Source organism: Triticum dicoccoides, chromosome 4B (assembly GCF_002162155.2).
Source record: "Triticum dicoccoides isolate Atlit2015 ecotype Zavitan chromosome 4B, WEW_v2.0, whole genome shotgun sequence".
Taxonomy (NCBI): Eukaryota; Viridiplantae; Streptophyta; class Magnoliopsida; order Poales; family Poaceae; genus Triticum; species Triticum dicoccoides.
In genome coordinates, this window is record NC_041387.1 from 657,505,193 (window position 1) to 657,526,915 (window position 21,723).

General features: G+C 50.8%; 1 protein-coding gene across 1 annotated transcript; it reads left to right on the top strand.

Moving 5' to 3' along the window:
• Nucleotides 1-4,298: 4,298 nt before the first annotated feature.
• LOC119294215 (cell number regulator 6-like) lies at nucleotides 4,299-18,520 on the top strand. The gene is made up of 4 exons (XM_037572449.1): nucleotides 4,299-4,409; nucleotides 4,503-4,617; nucleotides 17,838-18,103; nucleotides 18,217-18,520. The coding sequence occupies exons 1-4, from the start codon at nucleotides 4,299-4,301 to the stop codon at nucleotides 18,394-18,396; spliced, it is 672 nt and encodes a 223-aa protein (XP_037428346.1). The 3' UTR covers nucleotides 18,397-18,520.
• The last annotated feature ends 3,203 nt before the right edge of the window (nucleotides 18,521-21,723 follow it).

A 21,723-nucleotide genomic window follows, 5' to 3' on the forward strand; every position in this document is an offset into this window, starting at 1 on the left:
ACCCTTTTCATCGAATCCGCTCCAACTAAAGTGGGAGAGACAGACACACGCTAGCCACCTTATGCAACTAGTGCATGTCAGTCGGTGGAACCTGTCTCACGTAAGCGTACGTGTAAGGTCGGTCCGGGCTGCTTCATCCCACAATATCGCTGAAGCAAAATAAGACTAGTAGAGGCAAGCAAGTTGACAAGATCTACGCCCATAACAGATTTGTGTTCTATTCGTGCAATAGAGAACTACGCATAAACCTGGCTCTGATACCACTGTTGGGGAACGTTGCAGAAAATAAAAAATATCCTACGGTTTCACCAAGATCCATCTATGAGTTCATCTAAGCAACGAGTGATAGGAGTGCATCTACATACCTTTGTAGATCGCGAGCGGAAGCGTTCAAGAGAACGGGGATGATGGAGTCGTACTCGCCGTGATCCAAATCACCGATGACCAAGTGCCGAATGGACAGCACCTCCGCGTTCAACACACGTACGGAGCGGATGACGTCTCCTCCTTCTTGATCCAGCAAGGGGGAAGGCGAGGTTGATGAAGATCCAGCAGCACGACGGCGTGGTGGTGGGTGCAGCAGGACTCCGGCAGGGCTTCGCCAAGCAACTGCGGGAGGAGGAAGAGGTGTAGCAGGGGGAAGGAGGCGCCAAGACTCAGGGTGCAGCTGCCCTCCCTCTCCCCTCCTTGATATAGGCCCCCAGGGGGGCGCTGGCCCTGGAGATGGGAATCTCCCAAGGGGGCGGCGTCCAGGAGAGTGGAGTGCCCCCCAAGGCAAGTGGTGCACCCCCACCCTAGGGTTTCCAACCCTAGGCGCAGGGGGGGCCAAGGGGGGCGCACCAGCCCACTAGGGGCTGGTTCCCCTCCCACTTCAGCCCACGGGGCCCTCCGGGATAGGTGGCCCCACCCGGTGGACCCCCGGGACCCTTCTGGTGGTCCCGGTACAATACCGGGTGACCCCTAAACTTTCCCGATGGCCGAAACAACACTTCCTATATATAATTCTTTACCTCCGGACAATTCCGGAACTCCTCGTGACGTCTGGGATCTCATCCGGGACTCCGAACAACTTTCGGTTTGCTGCATACTTATATTCATACAACCCTAGCGTCACTGAACCTTAAGTGTGTAGACCCTACGGGTTCGGGAGACACGCAGACATGATCAAGACGGCTCTCCGGTCAATAACCAACAGCGGGATCTGGATAACCATGTTGGCTCCCACATGCTCCTCGATGATCTCATCGGATGAACCACGATGTCGAGGATTCAATCAACCCCGTATACAATTCCCTTTGTCAAACGGTATGTTACTTGCCCGAGACTCGATCGTCGGTATCCCAATACCTCGTTCAGTCTCGTTACCGGCAAGTCACTTTACTCGTACCGTAATGCATGATCCCGTGAACAAACACTTGGTCACTTTGAGCTCATTATGATGATGCATTACCGAGTGGGCCCAGCGATACCTCTCCGTCATACCGAGTGTCAAATCCCAGTCTCGATCCGTGTCAACCCAACAGACACTTTCAGAGATACCTGTAGTGTATCTTTATAGTCACCCAGTTACGTTGCGACGTTTGATACACCCAAAGCACTCCTACGGTATCCGGGAGTTACACGATCTCATGGTCTAAGGAAAAGATACTTGACATTGGAAAAGCTCTAGCAAAACGAACTACACGATCTTGTGCTATGCTTAGGATTGGGTCTTGTCCATCACATCATTCTCCTAATGATGTGATCCCGTTATCAACGACATCTAATGTCCATAGTCAGGAAACCATGACTATCTATTGATCAACGAGCTAGTCAACTAGAGGCTTACTAGGGACATATTATGGTCTATGTATTCACACATGTATTACGATTTCCGGATAATACAATTATAGCATGAATAAAGACAATTATCATGAACAACAAGGAAATATAATAATAATCCTTTTCTTATTGCCTCTAGGGCATATTTCCAACAGTAACGTGCCGTGACTTCGCCGGCTGTAAATGGGCTATATGCGAACAGACCGTTAACAGGCTTTCCATGGGCCGACCAGCTACCTTTTGACCAAGTCAAACGGGCCGGCCTTTTCACCGAAATGGGCCTCAGTTGGTCCATGCCACATGTCGATGTATCATAGGCGCCTTCGGTCCAATGAGTGGATGACATCTGTCCCAACGGTGAGCCGACACGTGGTTCCTCTGGCCAATGAGAAATTTACACGTGGAAAATCCCCATTGGTCGTGGCTGTTAGCGGGTTATCAGATTCAAAAACCGGACCCGAGAGCTTAACGGCGACCTGTTACGATGGATGCCACGTGTCGGTCACCCTTGACGAAAACACTTCCATGACGCGCGATTTATCGTCAAGAAAGTGGACACTTTCGTGATGATAATTTTGGTAATGTCATGGAACACTTCTACGGCAACACAGGTATGACTATCTTGATTCTGTCATAAAATTGTCATGGATGTACATGCATGACAGAAAACGTGACCTACTATAACAAACATGTATCATCACGGAAGTGTATTTTTTTGTAGTGTTTCCGGCTGCTGCTTCTACAAGCTTCTTGGATTAACAAGTTTGCTCCGCGGATGCGGAGGCCCAGAGGCAGCACCAAGCTACGCTCAGAACGCGTCACCCAAGGATACAGGAGAAAGACGACTTCAACACCCGAAGATTATAATGTAATTTATTTTTCTATAAATGTGTATTTACAATAAGAACCTATAATACTTTATATGATCTTAGCCCCATTCAAAAAAAAGTTGAAACAAAACCTTGCCTCTACGGCAAAAAAAAAACCCGCAAAATTCTGGGGGGCTAAAGGCATCTCCAATGCTGACCTCAAGTGAGACACTGTATCAATCCGTGGACCGGTGTGGACCAGTTTGCGGACGTTGATGCAGGAGCTGGCCATCCAACCATTGATGCACACATTCCAAGTGAAATTTCAACCAACCAGACAAATTTCATCAAACATGACGGAATTCAGCAAAGTTTGGACATAATTTACATAAAAGGACAATATTTCGTCCATTTAACTAAACCAAGTCCACAACACTCAAAGTAACTATAGAAAATAGCACAATTCATCCATGAAAATATCTTGAATAAATAATAGTTCAAATTCAACAAGATAACAAGTTTTTGAAGTCATCTATTCCAAATTCAACGATACTAGAGCCAGAACCGACACATGCCGTCCGACGCAAATTGCTCCTTGAATTTCATCCAACAATGTATGTGCGCGAATGGACTGCCCTCGGTCCTCTAGTACATCATGGCATCGCGTGTAGGCTATACAGCGTGTGTAGCAACATTGAGTGAATGAACGAATTAATCAACATGTAGAGTAACAGGAAGCAACACTTATGATCTGCATGGTCTACGAGCCCAATGGCGCACGGCAAAAGTTCATGATGAAGTTGCAGATGGTGTACTGCCGATGCGTTAGTGACTTCACAATGCGTGCATGGATGGCGTGCATGTCGTAAGATGCGAAGTTCTTTCGCTCATGAAACGAAGCATGCAAGCTTTGCCAAAAGGACATGCCCTTGTCTCATAAGCGGCCAACCACACATTGCACAACAAACACCGAGTGCCCCGCCATGGTGCTTCTCTGTAAAACAACTAAAAAAACTCAATGAAATTTGACTAAGCACTTGCTAGGTGCGGGGACGGCGTCGACAGGGGTGAGAAGGGTACCTGACTGCGGAGGGATTCTTGGGCAGACATCTGCATAGTTCAAGGCGGGCAGTCGCGTGGGTGGGGTCTGCAGATGTCGTAGGATGCCTAACGACGGCCGGGGAGGTACAGGTACGGCGTTAGACGACGAGGGTGCGGATGGAAGGAATAGGAGCAGGGTGGAGTGGAAGAAAAAAGGATCAGGAGGGGATTTTAGTGAGATGAAGGTATCAGAGTTTTACGTGGCTAATGTCCGAAATCCCGCACAGCCTCCCCAAACTTGCCTCAAATTTGAGAAAAAAACAAACGTTTAGACCGGTCAGCAGACGGATGAAGTATCGCGTTGGATGACAAAACACCAGACAGCTCGGCCCGAAGGGATGCCGATGGTTTGATAGTCGCTTTAAACGGCAGAATGAACTCCCCGCTGGCCGTGTGATCGGGACGGAGCCGTGCGACGCGAACGGAGCCCAATGGCGCACTGGGATGGAGCCGTGCGACGCGAACGGTCCGGATTGTCTCGCCCAAAACTACTTTGCATGAATCTGATCGTCCAATCCTTCCCTTGGACTCGGGCCCATCGTGCCTAGCCGGCGAGGAAAGCGACCAATGGCGGAGGAGAGCCAGGCGCCGCGCTACGTGAAGCTCACCCGGGACCAGGAGGCGCCCGCCGAGGACATCTGCCCCGGCGAGCTCAACCAGCCCATCAACGTCCCACGGGTACGTTCTCCTTCCGCGATCCATCTCGTCTCATCCTCATTGATTCTCAATCCACTGATCTCTTGCCTATAATTTGATCTGGTCGATGCACAGCCCGGGTGCAGGAGGTGCGCCGAGTGCGGCCAGGTCCTACCGGAATCCTACCAGCTGCCGGCCGACGAGCCCTGGAGCACCGGAATCTTCGGATGCACCGCCGACCCCGCGAGCTGTACGTAATTAAACCTGCCTTCCCATTTCGATTCTCTGATCCGTTGTCTCGGCTACTCGATTGATCGGAGAAAACAAAAACTATGTGGTCATGCATGTGCCCATCGATCTGATGGGACGCTGCATTGTCCGTTTCCTTCATTTTCAGCATTTTTCCTACATGCTGTTTTTCAGAATAATTCTCTCCGTTCATGTTGAATCAACATACTGTCACAGGCATGGAGATTCTCAGTAGATCGACTAGTAAAATTCCTACATTTGAGTTTATAACCATCTAAATTTTGACCGTGTAACGCGATTTCAAGGAATTTGAACAGGAGGAACGCTCATTTTTAAGTTGTGTAACTCCTTAATTGTTGTGCAAATACTTGACTTTCTATTATCAAAGCTTAATGATTGTAGTAAAACCAATGCACTGGTTTGCATTTTTTTTCTTGTAAAATGGAAGCTTTTCTTGCCCCGCCCTCTGCATCGTTGATGTATGCCGCCTTAATCTTATTACTGCCTTTATTTCAATCAAGTAAAACACAGCCTAGACAAAAAGGTGAGAGACATGCCACAAAGCTAAAGCAAGCTTAAGAATACTAGGTCATTACATAACCTTGGCGCGAAGCTCCATTTGATCTTGGTGTCGCGAATGTTGTACGGCAGTCCACGGCCACAACGAATTGGTACATAACAATCACATAAAAGATATAGTTTCATACTTTGAAAAGATGAGGTCACTCAGATAAAAAACAAGATAGTCCAAAATACCATCGCCGTTCCCACAAAAATTGAGAGTGTAGAGACTTGTCAACAGATTGTAAAGAAGCCAAGAAGACCCCAAGACCAGGACATGATCCCACAAAGAATACTGTGAGAAGCACATGATCCAAGCCAGGACATAAATTCTCCACTAGGTCATTACATACTCTTGGCGCGAAGCTCCATTTGATCTTGGTGTCGCGGATGTTGTACGACAGCCCACGACCACACCGAATTGGTACATAAGAGAAAGAATCACATAGAAGGTGTAGTTTCATTCTTTGGAAAGATGAGGTCACTCCGGCAAAACAAGATAGACCAAAATAAAATTGCCGTACTTACATACTATGTGCAGAAAAAGTCCCTGTAGCATGTGAACCCCATTTAAATAGATCCTGGTTTACCAAGAGTACGATGCCCGCTACCTTGAGAACTATCTATCCTATGCCAATAGGTCAAATGTTGACCAATAAGTGTTTGTCCAAAATCAATTGTGTATGATGCTCAATCTAAGAGCATCTCCAGCCGCGCCCCCAACAGGTCTCAAGGCAATTTTTTATTGTTGGTGGCCAAAAATCGGCCCAGTCGCGCCCCGAGGATCTCGTTTAGCGCCGGGTTGAGCAAAATCCAGAGCCGGCGATCCCGCCCCGAACCCAAACGACCGGGTGTTGCCTGGGCGCGCCGGCACAAGCGAAAATCGGCGTGGGTCGCTCTGTCGGCGACTGGAAGCCCTTTTCCCGTCGTTTCCTCCCGCGTTCACCGCTCTCTTCTTCATTCCTCCCGCCAAACCCCCGCCTCCTCCCTGTCCTTCCGCTGGCCATGCCACCGAAGAAGTACGTGATGCCGCGCGCCGCCACGGATCCCACAGCCGCCGCCGCCCAGCCGAAGCAAAGGAAGCCGAGGGCGCCCGGACGGCAACAAAGGTGCCAAGAAGGCGAAATATGCCGAGTCGGCTGCCGCGCGCGTGCAAGAGTCCATCGAACATTGCCTCGCCGACGCCAAGACCAGGGCCGCCGAGCGAGAAGAGAAAACCGAGGCGAGGTGGGCTGTTTTGATGACGAACAACGCCGTCAAACTCGACTTGCTCCGAACCAGCGCCGCCGCGAAGCTCAAAGCTCAAGACGCCAAGAAGAGGAACAACGACCTCGTATTTTTGATGGGCGGCGCTGACATGCTCCAGAGCAGCGACGAGAAGCTCAAGGCGTGGTTCTTGGCCAATCGCGGCCTCATCCTGGACCAGATACCGGCGACGCCGACGCCGCCGCCCAGCCCGGCGGCTGATGACGATGCCTCCGCAACGCCCAGCCCCACCGACGATGATGCCTCCGCCGCGCCGACTCCTCCCAGCCCGCGTACGCCGCCGCCGCCGCCGCCGGAGGTTGAGCTCGGCGCCTGATGCCTTCCGTGTCTGAGGGAGTCCCGGACTAGGGGGTGTCCTGATAGCCGAACTATCATCATCGGCCGGACTCCAAGACTATGAAGATACAAGATTGAAGACTTCGTCGCGTGTCCGGATGGGACTTTCCTTGGCGTGGAAGGCAAGCTTGGCGATACGGATATGTAGATCTCCTACCTTTGTAACCGACTCTGTGTAACCCTAGCCCTCTACGGTGTCTATATAAACCGGATGGTTGTAGTCCATAGGACGAACAACAATCATACCATAGGCTAGCTTCTAGGGTTTAGCCTCCTTGATCTCGTGGTAGATCTACTCTTGTAACCCACATCATTAATATTAATCAAACAGGACGTAGGGTTTTACCTCCATCAAGAGGGCCCGAACCTGGGTAAAAACATCATGTCCCTCGTCTCCTGTTACCATCCGCCTAGACGCACAGATCGAGACCCCCTACCCGAGATCCGCCGGTTTTGACACCGACATTGGTGCTTTCATTGAGAGTTCCTCTGTGTCGTCATCGATAGGCTCGATGGCTTCTTCAATCATCATCAACGACGCAGTCCAGGGAGAGACCTTCCTCCCCGGACAAATCTTCGTATTCGGCGGCTTTGCACTGCGGGCCAATTCGCTTGGTCAGCTGGAGCAGATCGAAAGCTATGCCCCTGGCCGTCAGGTCAGGTTTGGAAGTTTAAACTTCACGGCTGACATCCGCGGGGACTTGATCCTCGATAGGTTCGAGCCACAGCCGAGCGTGCCGCACTGTCGCGGCGAGCATGATTTAGCTCTGCAGCCGGACAGTATCTTCGAGGCCGTACTCGAAACCGCTCCGATCTTCAATTCAGAGCCAACTCCGCAGATCGAGGACGGATGCCTAGACACCGCCTCGGGGGCTGCAACCTCTACGGCGATAGAGCCGAACACTGACTTTGTCCCTCATAAAGCTCGTGACTCCAAGGTGCCGGACTCCTCGCCGGACTCCGAACCTCCCGCGCCCGCCCTGATTGAATCCGATTGGGCGGCGATCATGGAGTTCACCACAGCGGACGTATTTCAACACTCACCTTTCGGCGGCGTCTTGAGTTCGCTAAAATATCTCTCGTTATCAGGAGAGCCCTGGTGGGACTGCGGTCAGGACGGTTGGGATGCGGATGACGAAGAAATTCAAAGCCCACCCACCACCCACTTGATAGCCGCTGTTGATGATTTAACCGACATGCTAGACTACGACTCTGAGGACATCGACGGTATGGACGATGACGCCGGAGACGACCAAGAACCAGCGCCCACTGGGCATTGGACAGCCACCTCATCGTATGATATATACATGATGGATATCCCAAAAGATGGGAATGGCGAAGGAACAGAGGAGGATGACCCCTCCAAAAAGCAGCCCAAGCGCCGGCGTCAGCGGCGCCGCTCTAAATCCTGCCACAGCAAGAATGAAGACTCCGGCACCGGAGACAATAATACACCGGACAGTGCCGAAGACAACCCGCTCCAGCAAGATGCAGCGCAGGAGGACGGAGACGCCAGCCCTTATGAAGGAGCGGCAGGAGAAGAGGCAGAGGATTATACGCCTCCCTCCGGAGACGAAGCGAGCCTCGACGATGACGAATCCGTCGTGCCTGAGGATCCCGTTGAACAAGAGCGTTTTAAACGCAGGCTTATGGCCACGGCGAACAGCCTCAAGAAAAAGAAGCAACAGCTTAGAGCTGATCAGGATCTGCTAGCCGACAGATGGACTGAAGTCCTCGCGGCCGAAGAGCATGAGCTCAAACGCCCCTCCAAAAGCTACCCTAAACGCAAGCTGCTCCCCCGATTAGAGGAGGAGGCTTACGAACCCGCATCACCAGGAGACAATACGGCTGACCGACCACCCCGTGGTCGCGACAGAGTGGCCTCTAGGCCCTTCACCAGACCCGTACCCCGGCATCGCTCGAAAAGCACACGGCCACAGGGGAACACTCCGGACTTGCGAGATATATTGGAGGATAAGGCAAGACAATCAAGATCGATCTATGGATCGCGTGGGCGTCCCACGATAAGTGACGACAATCGTCGCGCCGGACACAGTAAGACTGGACGGGCCGAACAAAATAGACCAAGCTCCCTTGAGCTCCGTCGTGATATCGCCCAGTACAGAGACGCCGCACACCCACTATGCTTCATAGATGAAGTAATGGATCATCAAATCCCCGAAGGGTTTAAACCCGTCAATATTGAATCCTACGATGGCACAACAGACCCCGCGGTTTGGATTGAAGACTATCTCCTTCACATCCACATGGCCCGTGGTGACGATCTTCACGCCATCAAATACCTCCCCCTCAAGCTTAAAGGACCAGCCCGGCATTGGCTCAACATCTTGCCAGCAGAGTCAATTGGGAGTTGGGAGGACCTGGAAGCCGCATTCCTCGATAACTTCCAGGGCACTTATGTGCGACCACCAGACGCTGATGACCTAAGCCACATAATTCAGCAGCCAGACGAATCGGCCAGGCAATTCTGGACACGGTTCTTAACCAAGAAAAACCAAATCGTCGGCTGTCCGCATGCGGAGGCCCTCGCGGCCTTCAAGCATAACATCCGCGATGAGTGGCTTGCCCGGCACCTGGGACAGGAAAAGCCGAAATCCATGGCAGCCCTCACATCACTCATGACCCGCTTCTGCGTGGGTGAGGACAGCTGGCTAGCACGTAGCAACAACCTCAGCAAAAATTCTGGCAGTCCGGACTTCAAGGACCGAAATGACAGGCCGCGTCGCAACAAAAACAAACGCCGCATTAACGGCGATCATATTGAGGATACGACAGTCAATGCCGGATTCAGAGGCTCTAAACCCGGTTAGCGAAAAAAGCCATTCAAAAGAACTACTCCGGGTCCGTCCAATTTGGACCGAATACTCGACCGCTTGTGCCAGATACACGGCATCCCCGAAAAGCCAGCTAACCACACCAACAGGGACTGTTGGGTATTCAAGCAGGCAGGCAAGTTAATTGCCGAAAACAATGACAAGGGGCTACATAGCGATGACGAGGACGAGACCCAACCGCCGAACAATAGAGGACAGAAGGGTTTCCCCCCACAGGTGTGGACGGTGAACATGATATACGCAACGCACATACCCAAAAGGGAGCGGAAGCGTGCACTCAGGGATGTCTACGCGATGGAGCCAGTTGCCCCGAAGTTTAATCCATGGTCCTCCTGCCCGATCACTTTTGACCGAAGGGACCACCCCACCAGCATCCATCACGGGGGATTCGCCACACTGGTCTTAGACCCAATCGTTGATGGATTTCACCTAACCAGAGTCCTGATGGACGGCGGCAGCAGCCTGAACCTGCTTTACCAGGATACAGTGTGCAAAATGGGCATAGACCCCTCAAGGATTAAACCTAGCAAAACGACCTTTAAAGGCGTCATACCAGGTGTAGAAGCCAATTGTACAGGCTCAATTACACTGGAAGTGGTCTTCGGATCCCCGGATAACTTCCGAAGCGAGGAGTTAATCTTCGACATAGTCCCGTTCCGCAGCGGCTATCATGCCTTGCTCGGACGTACTGCATTTGCAAAGTTCAACGCGGTGCCGCACTACGCATACCTCAAGCTCAAGATGGCAGGCCCTCGAGGAGTCATCACGGTCAACGGAAACACTGAATGTTCTCTCCGCACGGAGGAACATACAGCGGCTCTCGCGGCAGAAGTGCAATGCAGCCTCTTAAGGAAATTCTCTAGTCCGGCCTTTAAGCGGCCGGACACAGCTAAGCGCGCCCGGAGTAACTTACAACAAGACCACCTGGCACGTTCCGAGCACGCGTAGCAGTGCGGCCCCAACCCCAGCTCCTGCGAAACGTTAAAGCAGGTCCTTCGCATACACTATTACGCTCTGAAGATACCATGGGCATGGGGAGAGGGGCACGACCACGATAAACCCAGACTGCGGCTAAACCACACCAGGGGCTCTCAAGTGTGTCGTTCTTTTTTCTTTTATTTTTACCTTTTATTTTCTACACACAGGACTCCGTTTGTCAGAGGCCCTGTCCGGCAGCAGATCTGCCGAACTCACGATGCAACAGCCAGGGAAGGATAAAGGCTACAACGAATATACAGGTGGTCTCCGTTACGAGCATTTTTATACACCAATCTGTAGCCTACCCCTGGAGGGGGACATGTTTAACAGTCCCATACCTTGCTTATCGCACTATTTGTATCATGCTGCATCCGTAGCAGCACTTATTGAATAAAAAAATGCAGCACCTTTTTGCTTATAATTGCATTTCCTTTTCATACATATGTTCATTCACGGCATATTGCATTCGTACACTTTGGTACGACTAATACAGTTCAGGGGCTTATGTTCCCCGAATCATGGTGTGATGAGTCCGAACACTTTCACAAGTGCGGCACCCCGAACTTATAGCACTATATGCATCGGCTCCGAATCATGTCTTGGGTCAATAGTTGGGTTTGTCCGGCTCCCATGTTTTGGTACCTTACGTTCCATTATATCGGCTAAGGTAGCACTGGGAGAACCACTGCGATTGCGCCCCAGTTGAGCTGGGTTAACGCCTCAGTGGAGAAAGCTAAAACTGACCGTCATGATGAGGCGAGAGCCGATCGCTGTTCGAGAGGTTTTTTGCGAGTCCTTAAAGACTTATGCCGCTTAGAGCGAGGAGCCGGATACTGTCCGGCCAAGGCGTGGATAGCGCCCCAGATTCGGCCTTCCGAAGATTAGGGGCTTCGCCAAAATTTAAAATTATAGAATTCTATGGCTAAGTGAGAGTGTTCAAGCATTATATGTCCGGTTGCCTTGTTCGCTGTGTCGAGCACCTCCCTAGATGGACCCAAAAATGGGAACAAGAGCGCTCGAGTTTATCCCGAACACCCCAACACTCGTGGCATGGGGGCTGAAGCCGACGACTTGCCATCTCTCAGATTTGATAAACAGCCGCACAAAAGGTAATATTTTAAATTAACAAGCGTTGCTTAGCGCATATGAACCAAGTTTTCAGCGCACAGGATAATAAAATGCGAGTCTACTCAAATATTATATCTTTGGAGCACTCACCTGCAATAGTGCGGGCGCCCTTCAGCACACTCTTATAATACATCTCGGGCGTGCGATGCTCCTTGCCCTCTGGTGGCGGGTCCGTCACGAGCTTCTGGGCATCCATCTTGCCCCAGTGCACCTTTGCGCGGGCAAGGGCCCGGCGGGCACCTTCAATACAAGCAGAATGCTTGATGACTTCAACCCACGGGCACGCGTCCACCAGCCGCCGCACTAGGCCGAAGTAGCTCCCCGGCATGGCCTCCTTCGGCCACAGCCAAACTATGAGGCCCTTCATGGCCTATTCGGCCGCCTTGTGGAGCTCGACCAGCTGCTTCAGCTGGTCGCTAAGGGGCACCAGATGTCCGGCCTCAACATACTGAGACCAGAAGACCTTCTCCGTCAAGATCCCCTCCTCGGCCCGTTAAAATGCGGCAGCATCGGCCACGCTGCGAGGATGATCTGCGAACGCTTCTGGAGAGCTCCGAATTCGGGTAAGCAACAGGTAATTAACACTCACATGCTTACTTTGCATGAAAAATGCCTTACCCGCTGCTATTTTCTTCACCGCCTCAATCTCCTGGAGGGCCTTAGCGGTTTTGGCATTCTCAAGAGCAGTTGGAAGCTCATACTCTCGAGTCTTCGAGTCACGCTCCAAGCTCTCCTGTTTTTTCACGAGATCCTGGAGCTCTTGCTGTACCTCCGCCACCCGCGCCTCCTGTTTCTCTCGCTCGGTGCGCTCTGCGGCCACATTGCATTCGGCCGCGGCCACCGCCTCCTTCAGGGTCGCCACCTCGTTAGTGGCCCCTGCAATACCCAAGTTATCCTTGTCATTTTTCTTGCAACCAAATCCTTTTCTGTAAGGTACAATTTTTCATAAGGTATTCTCACTTTCTTTTTCCTCGAGCTGCTTCTCGGCACGGCCGAGCTTGTTCTCGGACCGCTCGAGGTTTTCCTTCAAAGTATTGACCTCCGCAGTCAGTGCGGCGGAGGTCAGCAGCACAGCCTGCAATCCCATATTGACATATTTTCATGACTCCTGCGTTTATCTTTCTAAAGATCCTCAGTCCGGCTTTTCTTTCCGAACACCGAATCGAGCATCAGGGGCTACTGTCTATGCGGTACCATTTTACATATATTGAAATTCTTACCTCAAAGCCTGTTAGAAGGCTGCTGCAGGCTTCGGTCAGCCCGCTCTTGGCGAGCTGAACCTTCTGAATCACCGCACTCATAACAGTGCGGTGTTCCTCTTCGATGGAGGCACCGTTGAGCGCCTCCAGCAAATTATCCGGCACCTCCGGTTGGACGGAGGCAACCGGCGTCGCGGTCTTGCCCTTCTTACGAAGGGGTCGCCCGCCGGACTCCGGAGCCACTATGGCCTCCGGGGCCGAGTCCGGTGCAAAGTCCGGGAGGTTGTCCTGTGACACCTCCGGGGCCTCCTCCTCCTGGTAGGTCTCTTCCTGGGACCCCACCTCGGCGTCGTCCGCGGCACGGGGGGTGGAGGCAGTCGGAAGGGAATCCATATCCGACGCACCCAAGGACCCGCTCGACGAAACAGGAAGATCATCCTTGGGCGGACTGCAGGGTTGTATGCGGCATTAGAAAGACATTATGTGGCGAAAAGAAAAAACCTTGAAGTTATTCGGGAGTCCGGATACTTACGATCTCGCCAGGGGCTTGGCCCTTGGAGGCCAGTCCTCGTCGTCGTCACTGGCGTTGGCGGAGCGGTCCGGGGGAAGAGTTTTTCCCTTCTTGGACCCTTCGGCCTCCCTTGTTGGGGAGGCCTTCCTTTTCTTCCCTCCCCCTGCTGGGGGAGAGGCTTTCTTCTCCTCCTCGCCTTGGTGGGAGGAGTCGGCCTCGGATTCATCATCCGATAGCACCTGAAAACGGGAACTCTTCCAAGTCCCCGTGGACTTCTTCTTGGCCTTCTTCTCCGGCACCACATGGGGTGCCAGAGCCAGCAACCCCGTCAAACGGGCGTCCGCTGGGTCCTCTGGCAATGGGGCCGGACAGATAGCCTGTGCGGCCTTCTTCAGCCAGTCCTATCAAAGGAAAGGGAGTTTAGATCCCGCATAGAGTCAAACTATGGAAAACACGCGTCCCTTAAAGGACAAAATCATTTACCTCGTCAGCCGGGCTTCGGCGCCCTTGAACAGCACCTTCCAGACATCTTCGTACGTAGTGTCGAAGAGCCCGCTCAGGGTCTGGTGCTGCGCCGGATCGAACTCCCACATGTTGAAACCCCGTCGTTGGCACGGGAGAATCCGGCGAATGAGCATGACCTGGACTACGTTGACAAGTTTGAGCTTCTTGTCCACCAGCTTCTGGATGCAGGCTTGGAGTCCGGTCAGCTCCTCCGAATTCCCCCAGATCAGGCCACTCTCTTTCCAGGAGGTAAGCCATGTAGGGATGCCGGATCTGAATTCGGGGGCCGCCGCCCAATCGGCGTCACGCGGCTCAGTGATGTAGAACCATCCCGATTGCCACCCCTTGATGGTTTCCATGAAAGTGCCTTCCAGCCACGTAATGTGGGACATCCTGCCCGCCATGGCGCCTCCGCACTCCGCTTGGCTGCCCTTCACAACCTTCGGCTTGACACTGAAGGTCTTGAGCCACAAGCCGAAGTGGGGCTAGATGCAGAGGAAGGCCTCGCACACGACGATAAACGCCAAGATGTTGAGGATGAAATTCGGGGCCAGATCATGGAAATCCAGGCCGTAGTAGAACATGAGCCCCCGGACGAAGGGATGAAGTGGGAAGCCCAGTCCGCGGAGGAAATGGGGAAGAAACACTACCCTCTCATGGGGCATGGGGGTGGGGATGAGCTCTCCCTCGTCGGGGAGCTGATGCGCGATGTCGCTGGACAAGTATCCAGCGTCGCGCAGCTTCTGGATCTGCCCCTCCGTGACGGAGGAGGCCATCCACTTGCCTCCCGCTCCGTACATAGTTGGAGAAGGTTGAGGTGAGAAGTGCGGACTTGGGCGCTGGAGCTCGAGTTCGCAGAGATGGATAAGCCAAGGAGGAAGAAGGCGCAGGTAAAAGGGTTAGATCTTTATCCCCTTATATAGGTGGACGCAAACATGCGTCCCCACCGGCCTGATAAAACTCGCTTATCCCCCAAGCGCCGCAATCAATGGCGCGGTTGGGTTACCCACGTCCGTATTGATGGGAATCCCGGAATAAGGGGAACACGATCTCTGCTTCGACAAGACGTGCCAAGGAAACCCGCCTTGCAATAAAGACAATTTAAGTAAAGGCTTGGTAGTGGTGTGACGTCACGCCATCAAATACGTCAGCAGATTGAACTTGTGTAAATATTATTCTTTCTACGGTGGTATGTGGAAATTATTTTGCAGAGCCGGACACTATCCTGGTGTTCACAATCTTCTATGAATTATTCGGAGGAAGAACCCGCCTTGCAATGCCGAAGACAACATGCGCGCCGGACTCGTCGTCATTGAAGCCTGGTTCAGGGGCTACTGAGGGAGTTCCGGACTAGGGGGTGTCCGGATAGCCGAACTATCATCATCGGCCGGACTCCAAGACTATGAAGATACAAGATTGAAGACTTCGTCCCGTGTCCGGATGGGACTTTCCTTGGCGTGGAAGGCAAGCTTGGCGATACGGATATGTAGATCTCCTACCTTTCTAACCAACTCTGTGTAACCCTAGCCCTCTCCAGTGTCTATATAAACCGGATGGCTGTAGTCCATAGGACGAACAACAATCATACCATAGGCTAGCTTCTAGGGTTTAGCCTCCTTGATCTCGTGGTAGATCTACTTTTGTAACCCACATCATCAATATTAAGCAAGTAGGACGTAGGGTTTTACCTCCATCAAGAGGGCCTGAACCTGGGTAAAAACATCGTGTCCGTCGTCTCCTGTTACCATCCGCCTAGACGCACAGATCGGGACGCCCTACCCGAGATCCGCCGGTTTTGACACCAACAGCATCCTTCCTTTTTTGTACGCCGAACTACATTTGATCGCCGAACTGTGGCACTATGAATCGCCGAACTATTGCGATGATCGCCGGTTTGTTGTTTCTTTGAGCGGGAATGATGAATTTTGAATATGGAGCGCCTTCGGGGGAGGTACTTGGACACGTGGCTGGAGAGAAACGAACCCCAGGGGCCGAACTAGCGCCGGCTCGCCCCCAGGCCGCTCTTTTTCGGCGCCCTGGGGGGCCGAACGGCTGGAAATGCTCTAAAACATGGATGATGGTGGAGTGTTTTTCGTTTCCCCCCTTGGGGCCGTTGCTTTTGGAGGCCCATCCTGCATCTGTTGGTTGTGCTATTGCCGTGTTGATTGGTCTCGTTGGCGGAGGTCGTGGAAGTCGAGATGGTGGTCTCGAGTTTGCTGGTTGGATGCCCGGGTGGCGACCTCGGGCGGCAGTGCGGTGGTGGCCTTATGAGGTGGGACCGCGCCTTCGCTCTGCGTTGGTGGCATTCCGGCGTTTCATGGGCGGTGGGATCTGTTCATGGTTGTGGGGGGTTTTGCACGTTGTGCCTTAATCAATCATGTGGTCGTTTTTTTTGCATGTTGTACCTTAATAAATCGTGGGGGCGCTTTTTTTCCATGGTTGTCCCTTTATCAGTCATATGGTGTGTGTGTGGTTTTTGCCGTTTTTTCTCAGTTAACCGTGCCTTTGTATCGGGTTTTCGCCCGGTTATCCCTGATTAACCAGGCAATTCTCTTCTTCTATAATGTAATGAAGGAATTCTCTGTCCCTCTCAGGGTGTTCTAAAAAAAACAGAGGCGATAGTGGCATATCTATTCTGTAGGTACTAAAAACTTCCTCCGCAATTAGCTTGAGCAACATTTCATAAGACGGCACTTATGTTGTTGGATCAAGGTCCTGAATCCCCAATTCCCCACTAAGAGCATATATATATACTCACTCCGTCCCAAAATAAGTGTCTCAACTTTGTACTAACTTTAGTACAAAATTATACTAAGGTTAAGACACTTATTTTGGGACGGAGGGAGTACAAGTTTAGAGTAGAACTAAATATGTTTAACACTACATTTAATTTTGTATGCTCAGAGAGTGAGGAAACACTAACTTCTCATCTGTGCAGATAATAGGAATAAGAACAGTGCTTATTTTTCATAAATCATGGAATAAATGTTATACTTACAATGTCTGAAATTGTTCCTAAGCAACCTTGAGTAGTAAATTGTTCTGACTTATGTTATATTAAGCACCTCACCTATGTCTTCACCATTCGCCCATATATTAGTATATATTGTTTCTTGAATTTTGTATTGCAATGCAGATCAGGATAAATTTATGTTGGTTGATTGTATATTTATTCCTTGCTTGACTTATTAAATGTTTATTTATGTTTTCTTTTGCCTCTTGCGTGTCACCCGCAAATTGTTGCTATTGTAAGCAGTTATGCATATCTTGAACATAAGTGGATCGCATAATAGAATATATCTTTTTAGCCAACATGTGTGGTGGCATAGTCGTCGGAGAGAACCTCCACCCTCTCCTACATAGCTAGTCAAAGTTTCAGTCTTATATGACTTTACTTTTGCCTTAATGTCTTCTTTACACTATGAGACTGTTCGTTTTGACTAGTTGCATCCTAGTCATGCCGAGGCCGGATGGCTACTCAATATGCTTTGTACCCGCTTGATACTACTATGAGTTAATAAAGGTTCCCTTTATCGAGAAAACAAGGTGTGCACTGTCAAGTTGCCTCTCTTGCTTTAAACCTATTTATTTCTGCTAACATTTGCCATAGCTGTAGTGTCTTTGACTTGACTATACTCTATTATTAGGTAAGCATGTGCTGTGTCTGTATACATTGTTAGTTCATATATATTGGTCTCATGGTGATCCTGCTTAAGGAATCGTCGAAAGCTGGCTCATCGAGGCGTCGAACATAAACATTCGACTACTATTTTTTGTCTTCCATTCTTAAACTAATGTATCCTTCTTGATGAAGCTATGTCTAGCATGTTGTTTCCACAGAATGCTAGCTGATTGTAAAACTCTGCATTTATTCATGTGTTAGGCCGAACTGGATGCTTCTGTCCATGCGTGTTGTTCGGGTGCAATGTTGCGGCTCTTAAAGAGGATACCCCATGGACAGCACCGTGTGTTTGTCATGCCGTCTTTGTGGAAGGAGGCATCGCCCTTGCGATCCTGACAGCAATATTCCATGGGGTTGATCCAAGATCGTCGTTTCTTATTGGAGAAGGTCTACTGTTCAGCTGGTGGCTGTGTGGTACCTATACCGGCATTTTCCGTCAGGAGCTCCAGAAAAAGTACCATCTCAAGGTGGAAATATGAAACCCTTCACTACATTCTGTGGTTATGTCTCGTCCCCAGTTGTTGGGTCAAAATTTGCTACTTTGATTCTAGTGATTTTACCTCCTACTTGTTTCCACTAGAACTCGCCATGCGACCCTTGTATGGTCCATTGCTGCCTGCACTGGTGCGCAAACTGCCAGGAGCATCGGGAGAGGAGGGGCCGCCTAGCGGAGCGGGAGGATGGAGTGCAGATGACCATCGTCGACGCGCCTCCGGTGGAAGAGATGGGCATGCCAAGAGAATCATCGTGCTGCCTCTGATCGAGGGTGCCCGGCTGGATACATATGAAACGCTCGACAACCAAGACAGATAAATCAGGAAAATAAGGGGATTTTGATTTATTAAGATAGCACGAGTGAGTGAGTGAGGCTGAGATTGAACTCCATGACGAACCTGGTAGGTAGGCATGCTGTTACGTTGGCTGAACTGAACTGCTGATCAGTCGGTCAAATGTTCTTATGTCATGTAGAACTGCTGATGACCTGCTAATACTCAAAGAGATATTAATTTCACAAGTTTGTATATCTATTTAATATATATCCCTTTGAGCAGTCGTGAGCTGTTAATTTTTTTGGTAAATTGTGAACTGTTCTTTTAGCAAATGATCCAAATTTACCGATTCATTATGTAAAGTACCTCAAATCCAACAAATTGGAATACAAATGAATGACAAAGATCCATGATAAAACTGAAAGTTACACTCGGATTCTTCGAAGTTGTCATCTCTAGCTTCACCTTTTGCATCTCAACTTTCCACCATAACTTGGGTTATGAATCCAAAGAAGACGGAAATTACATTGAGCCACAGACTGAAATAATATCGAAGGTTCTGAAGAGCCGCATAAGTCCATGCCAGAATCTATCATCATTGAACATGTTGTGGTTGGGGATACACCCCTCACAAGGCAAGTTGTCAAACCCTTGATTTATCGCCGAACTGTCAGTCAAGAAGATCGGTAATACATAAGATCGAAGCGGGAATCTAATCAAAGCCCACTTGACACTTCTTCGCTGCCCACCAACCCCCAAGGCAGGTCAAAGCATGAGACACCGAACTTTCGTTCATGTAATAGGATAGGAAGATTCGTATGTGGTCGCTACTCACTCCGACGGAGGCCAGGGAGCGTTTGGTTACTGGATCTACCCGGTGGGAGATGGTAGCACGGGATATTTTCAACCGGTTTGGATGGCGGTCATGTAATAGGATAGGCAATTAGTTTCTCTATCTTTCTTATGCCAGCCGGTTGTGGCATTATGGCTACTTTTTATTGGCTCGATGTGAGTTTTTCTTTACTTTTGTTCAGACTTTAAGACCTTGGTTGAACCTATTTGCTATTTTATTAAGTTGGCCATATGCATCATTCTGATGCGGAGGACGGGGAGACCCCCTTTTCAAAAAAAGAAAAAAAATGAGACACCGAACTTCAAGATCGGGGCTTGCCGATCTGCGGGGCTCCAATATCACACACTCTTTGGTGTCGGGCGCATTGGCGACGCCGAGAACACATGAACATAGCATATTATAAAGTACTAGATCTCCATTAGGCTTCTCTTTCCCTCTCCAGTTTGTGGCAGCCAGGCACCAATCCCGTCCAAGCTTCATTAGGAAGACTGTAGATCCACTTCGCCACTGCCTACTGCTCATACGGCCAGTGTCGAGGAGGGCGTCTAGGTGCCTCAGCTTCGGCTAGTAGTTTAGATTAGGAATTTTTTTTCTCGCGGGGGCGTTCCAGCCAGTGGCAGCGCTTCATCTTCCTTGAGTTTGTCCATTGCAATGGAGTCGACGGAGCTCTGTCATTGATTCCCGATGTCTCCTTCGGAAGGCGAGGTTAGGGTTTCTTACTGTGTGCACACCAGCGAGATTTTGGTGCCACTCTTTTTATATCAATTCAAGGGTTCAATGGCAATGCCTACGGCTATGGGGCGCTGGCACTTAGGGGCGCGTGCATAAAGACTTCATGTCTATCATCGACAAGGTCAAACCGTCTCCAGTACGGGAGCAGCAAACATTGATGTGTTGACGACTCGTTCTAGCGACAGTAGTGGTCGTTCCGCGGTGCATGGTCCCTAATATAATTTTTATTATGTTTAGGGTGCTTTGTACTTCTTATGAACCTTTTTAATAGATTTGGGCCCTTTTCACATAAATAAGAAGAATCGACTATAACTTCTCTATAACATAAATGTGTGGTTCCCCTCGCCTCATGGTGCGCCGGAAACAGTGGGAACCATAAGAAACTCACGACAGAACCAAGTTCTTCTCCTTCATCGCCTATATTAGTTGTATTGATTAAGTTACATGAGTTCCGATGAAAAATCATGCGAACGCTAACCGCCGCCACACTCTTCCTTCTCCTCCTCTCTCTCGCATTCTGCCATCATCAGAGGGGTCGCCGCCAAAGCCCTGGTGACACATGAGAAGGTGGCGGCGGGCTCGTGCACTCACCTTTGTTGCCATGGTGGCACGACGCATGGTGGTGAGGATCTAGCAGCGACACTTGCTGCGTGGCGATGGGGCGCGAGAGGTGGCGGGAATAGTCGACGGTGTCTAGCGTGGCATGGGCATATGGTCCGGTCTCCCATGGTCGACGATGGATGGACGATTTCTTAATGCTCTTCAAGTGTGCATCCGCGCAGGAGTGTGTCGGCTAGGTGGCAGGGGTAGTTGCCACTACTAGAGAAAAGCCTAGCAGTAGCGCGGGTTTTGGGTGTATCAGTAGCGCGGGTGCCCGCGCTACTGATATGGCGCCATAGCTAACTTGTAGCAGTAGCGCGTGTATAACCCTCGCTACTACTACTTCTAATAGTAGTAGCGTGGTTGACGCCCGCGCTACTACTACTTAGCTGTAGCGCGGGTCAGGGCCCCGCGCTACTGTTAACTAATTGGGAATTAAAAAAATAAATTCCATCCATGGTTGCTGCTGCTGGGCGTCATCGTCCTCTCCAACCATGGTTGTTGCTGGTCCTGGAGGGGATGGAGTTGTCCATGGTGATGGTGGCTCCCCACCCAACTCGTTCCCGCACCTCTCATCTCTATTGCTGCTACAAAAGAAGAGAACATTATTTGAATGAGGAAGAGAGAGATAGAGAGGAGTAGGAGGAGGAACTCACTGGTGGCCGCCAAAGTTGGAGCCGACGCTCGAAGCCTAGATGAAGCCCGGTGACCTGCTACTGCTTGTCGTAGGACCCTTGACCATGGGGCTCGCATGTCCTCAGGAGGCCTTGTCCCGGTGAGGAGGTGCAAGTGGCTGCATCCATGGTGGATCTAGCCGCCGCCATGGACTATGCTTTGTTGGTTTCCCTCTCCTTCCAGCAGAGGAGAAGGAGGAAGGAGGGGCCGGGGAGGGGGCTGCGATGGGAGAGGAGGTCACCAAATTTGGGGAAGGCGCCGAGGTGTGAGATCGGCGGCGGCGGTGGGTGTGGACGCGAATCACGGGTGGGAGGAGAAGGGGAATGGGAGAGTGTGGGAGAGAGGAGGGATTCGGTCGAGGATATGAGGACTTCATCTACCTTTTACTTAGTAGTAGCGAGGGGTATAAACCCGTGCTACTACTATCAAGTTAGTAGTAGCGCGGGTTCATACCCCT

Bases quoted from the DNA above. Each gene is read 5' to 3' on its own strand.
- LOC119294215 (XM_037572449.1), top strand. From the start codon at position 4,299: ATGGCGGAGGAGAGCCAGGCGCCGCGCTACGTGAAGCTCACCCGGGAC. The intron at 4,410-4,502 runs GTACGTTCTCCT...GTCGATGCACAG, and splicing joins AGCCCATCAACGTCCCACGG to CCCGGGTGCAGGAGGTGCGC. The intron at 4,618-17,837 runs GTACGTAATTAA...TTCATGTGTTAG, and splicing joins CACCGCCGACCCCGCGAGCT to GCCGAACTGGATGCTTCTGT.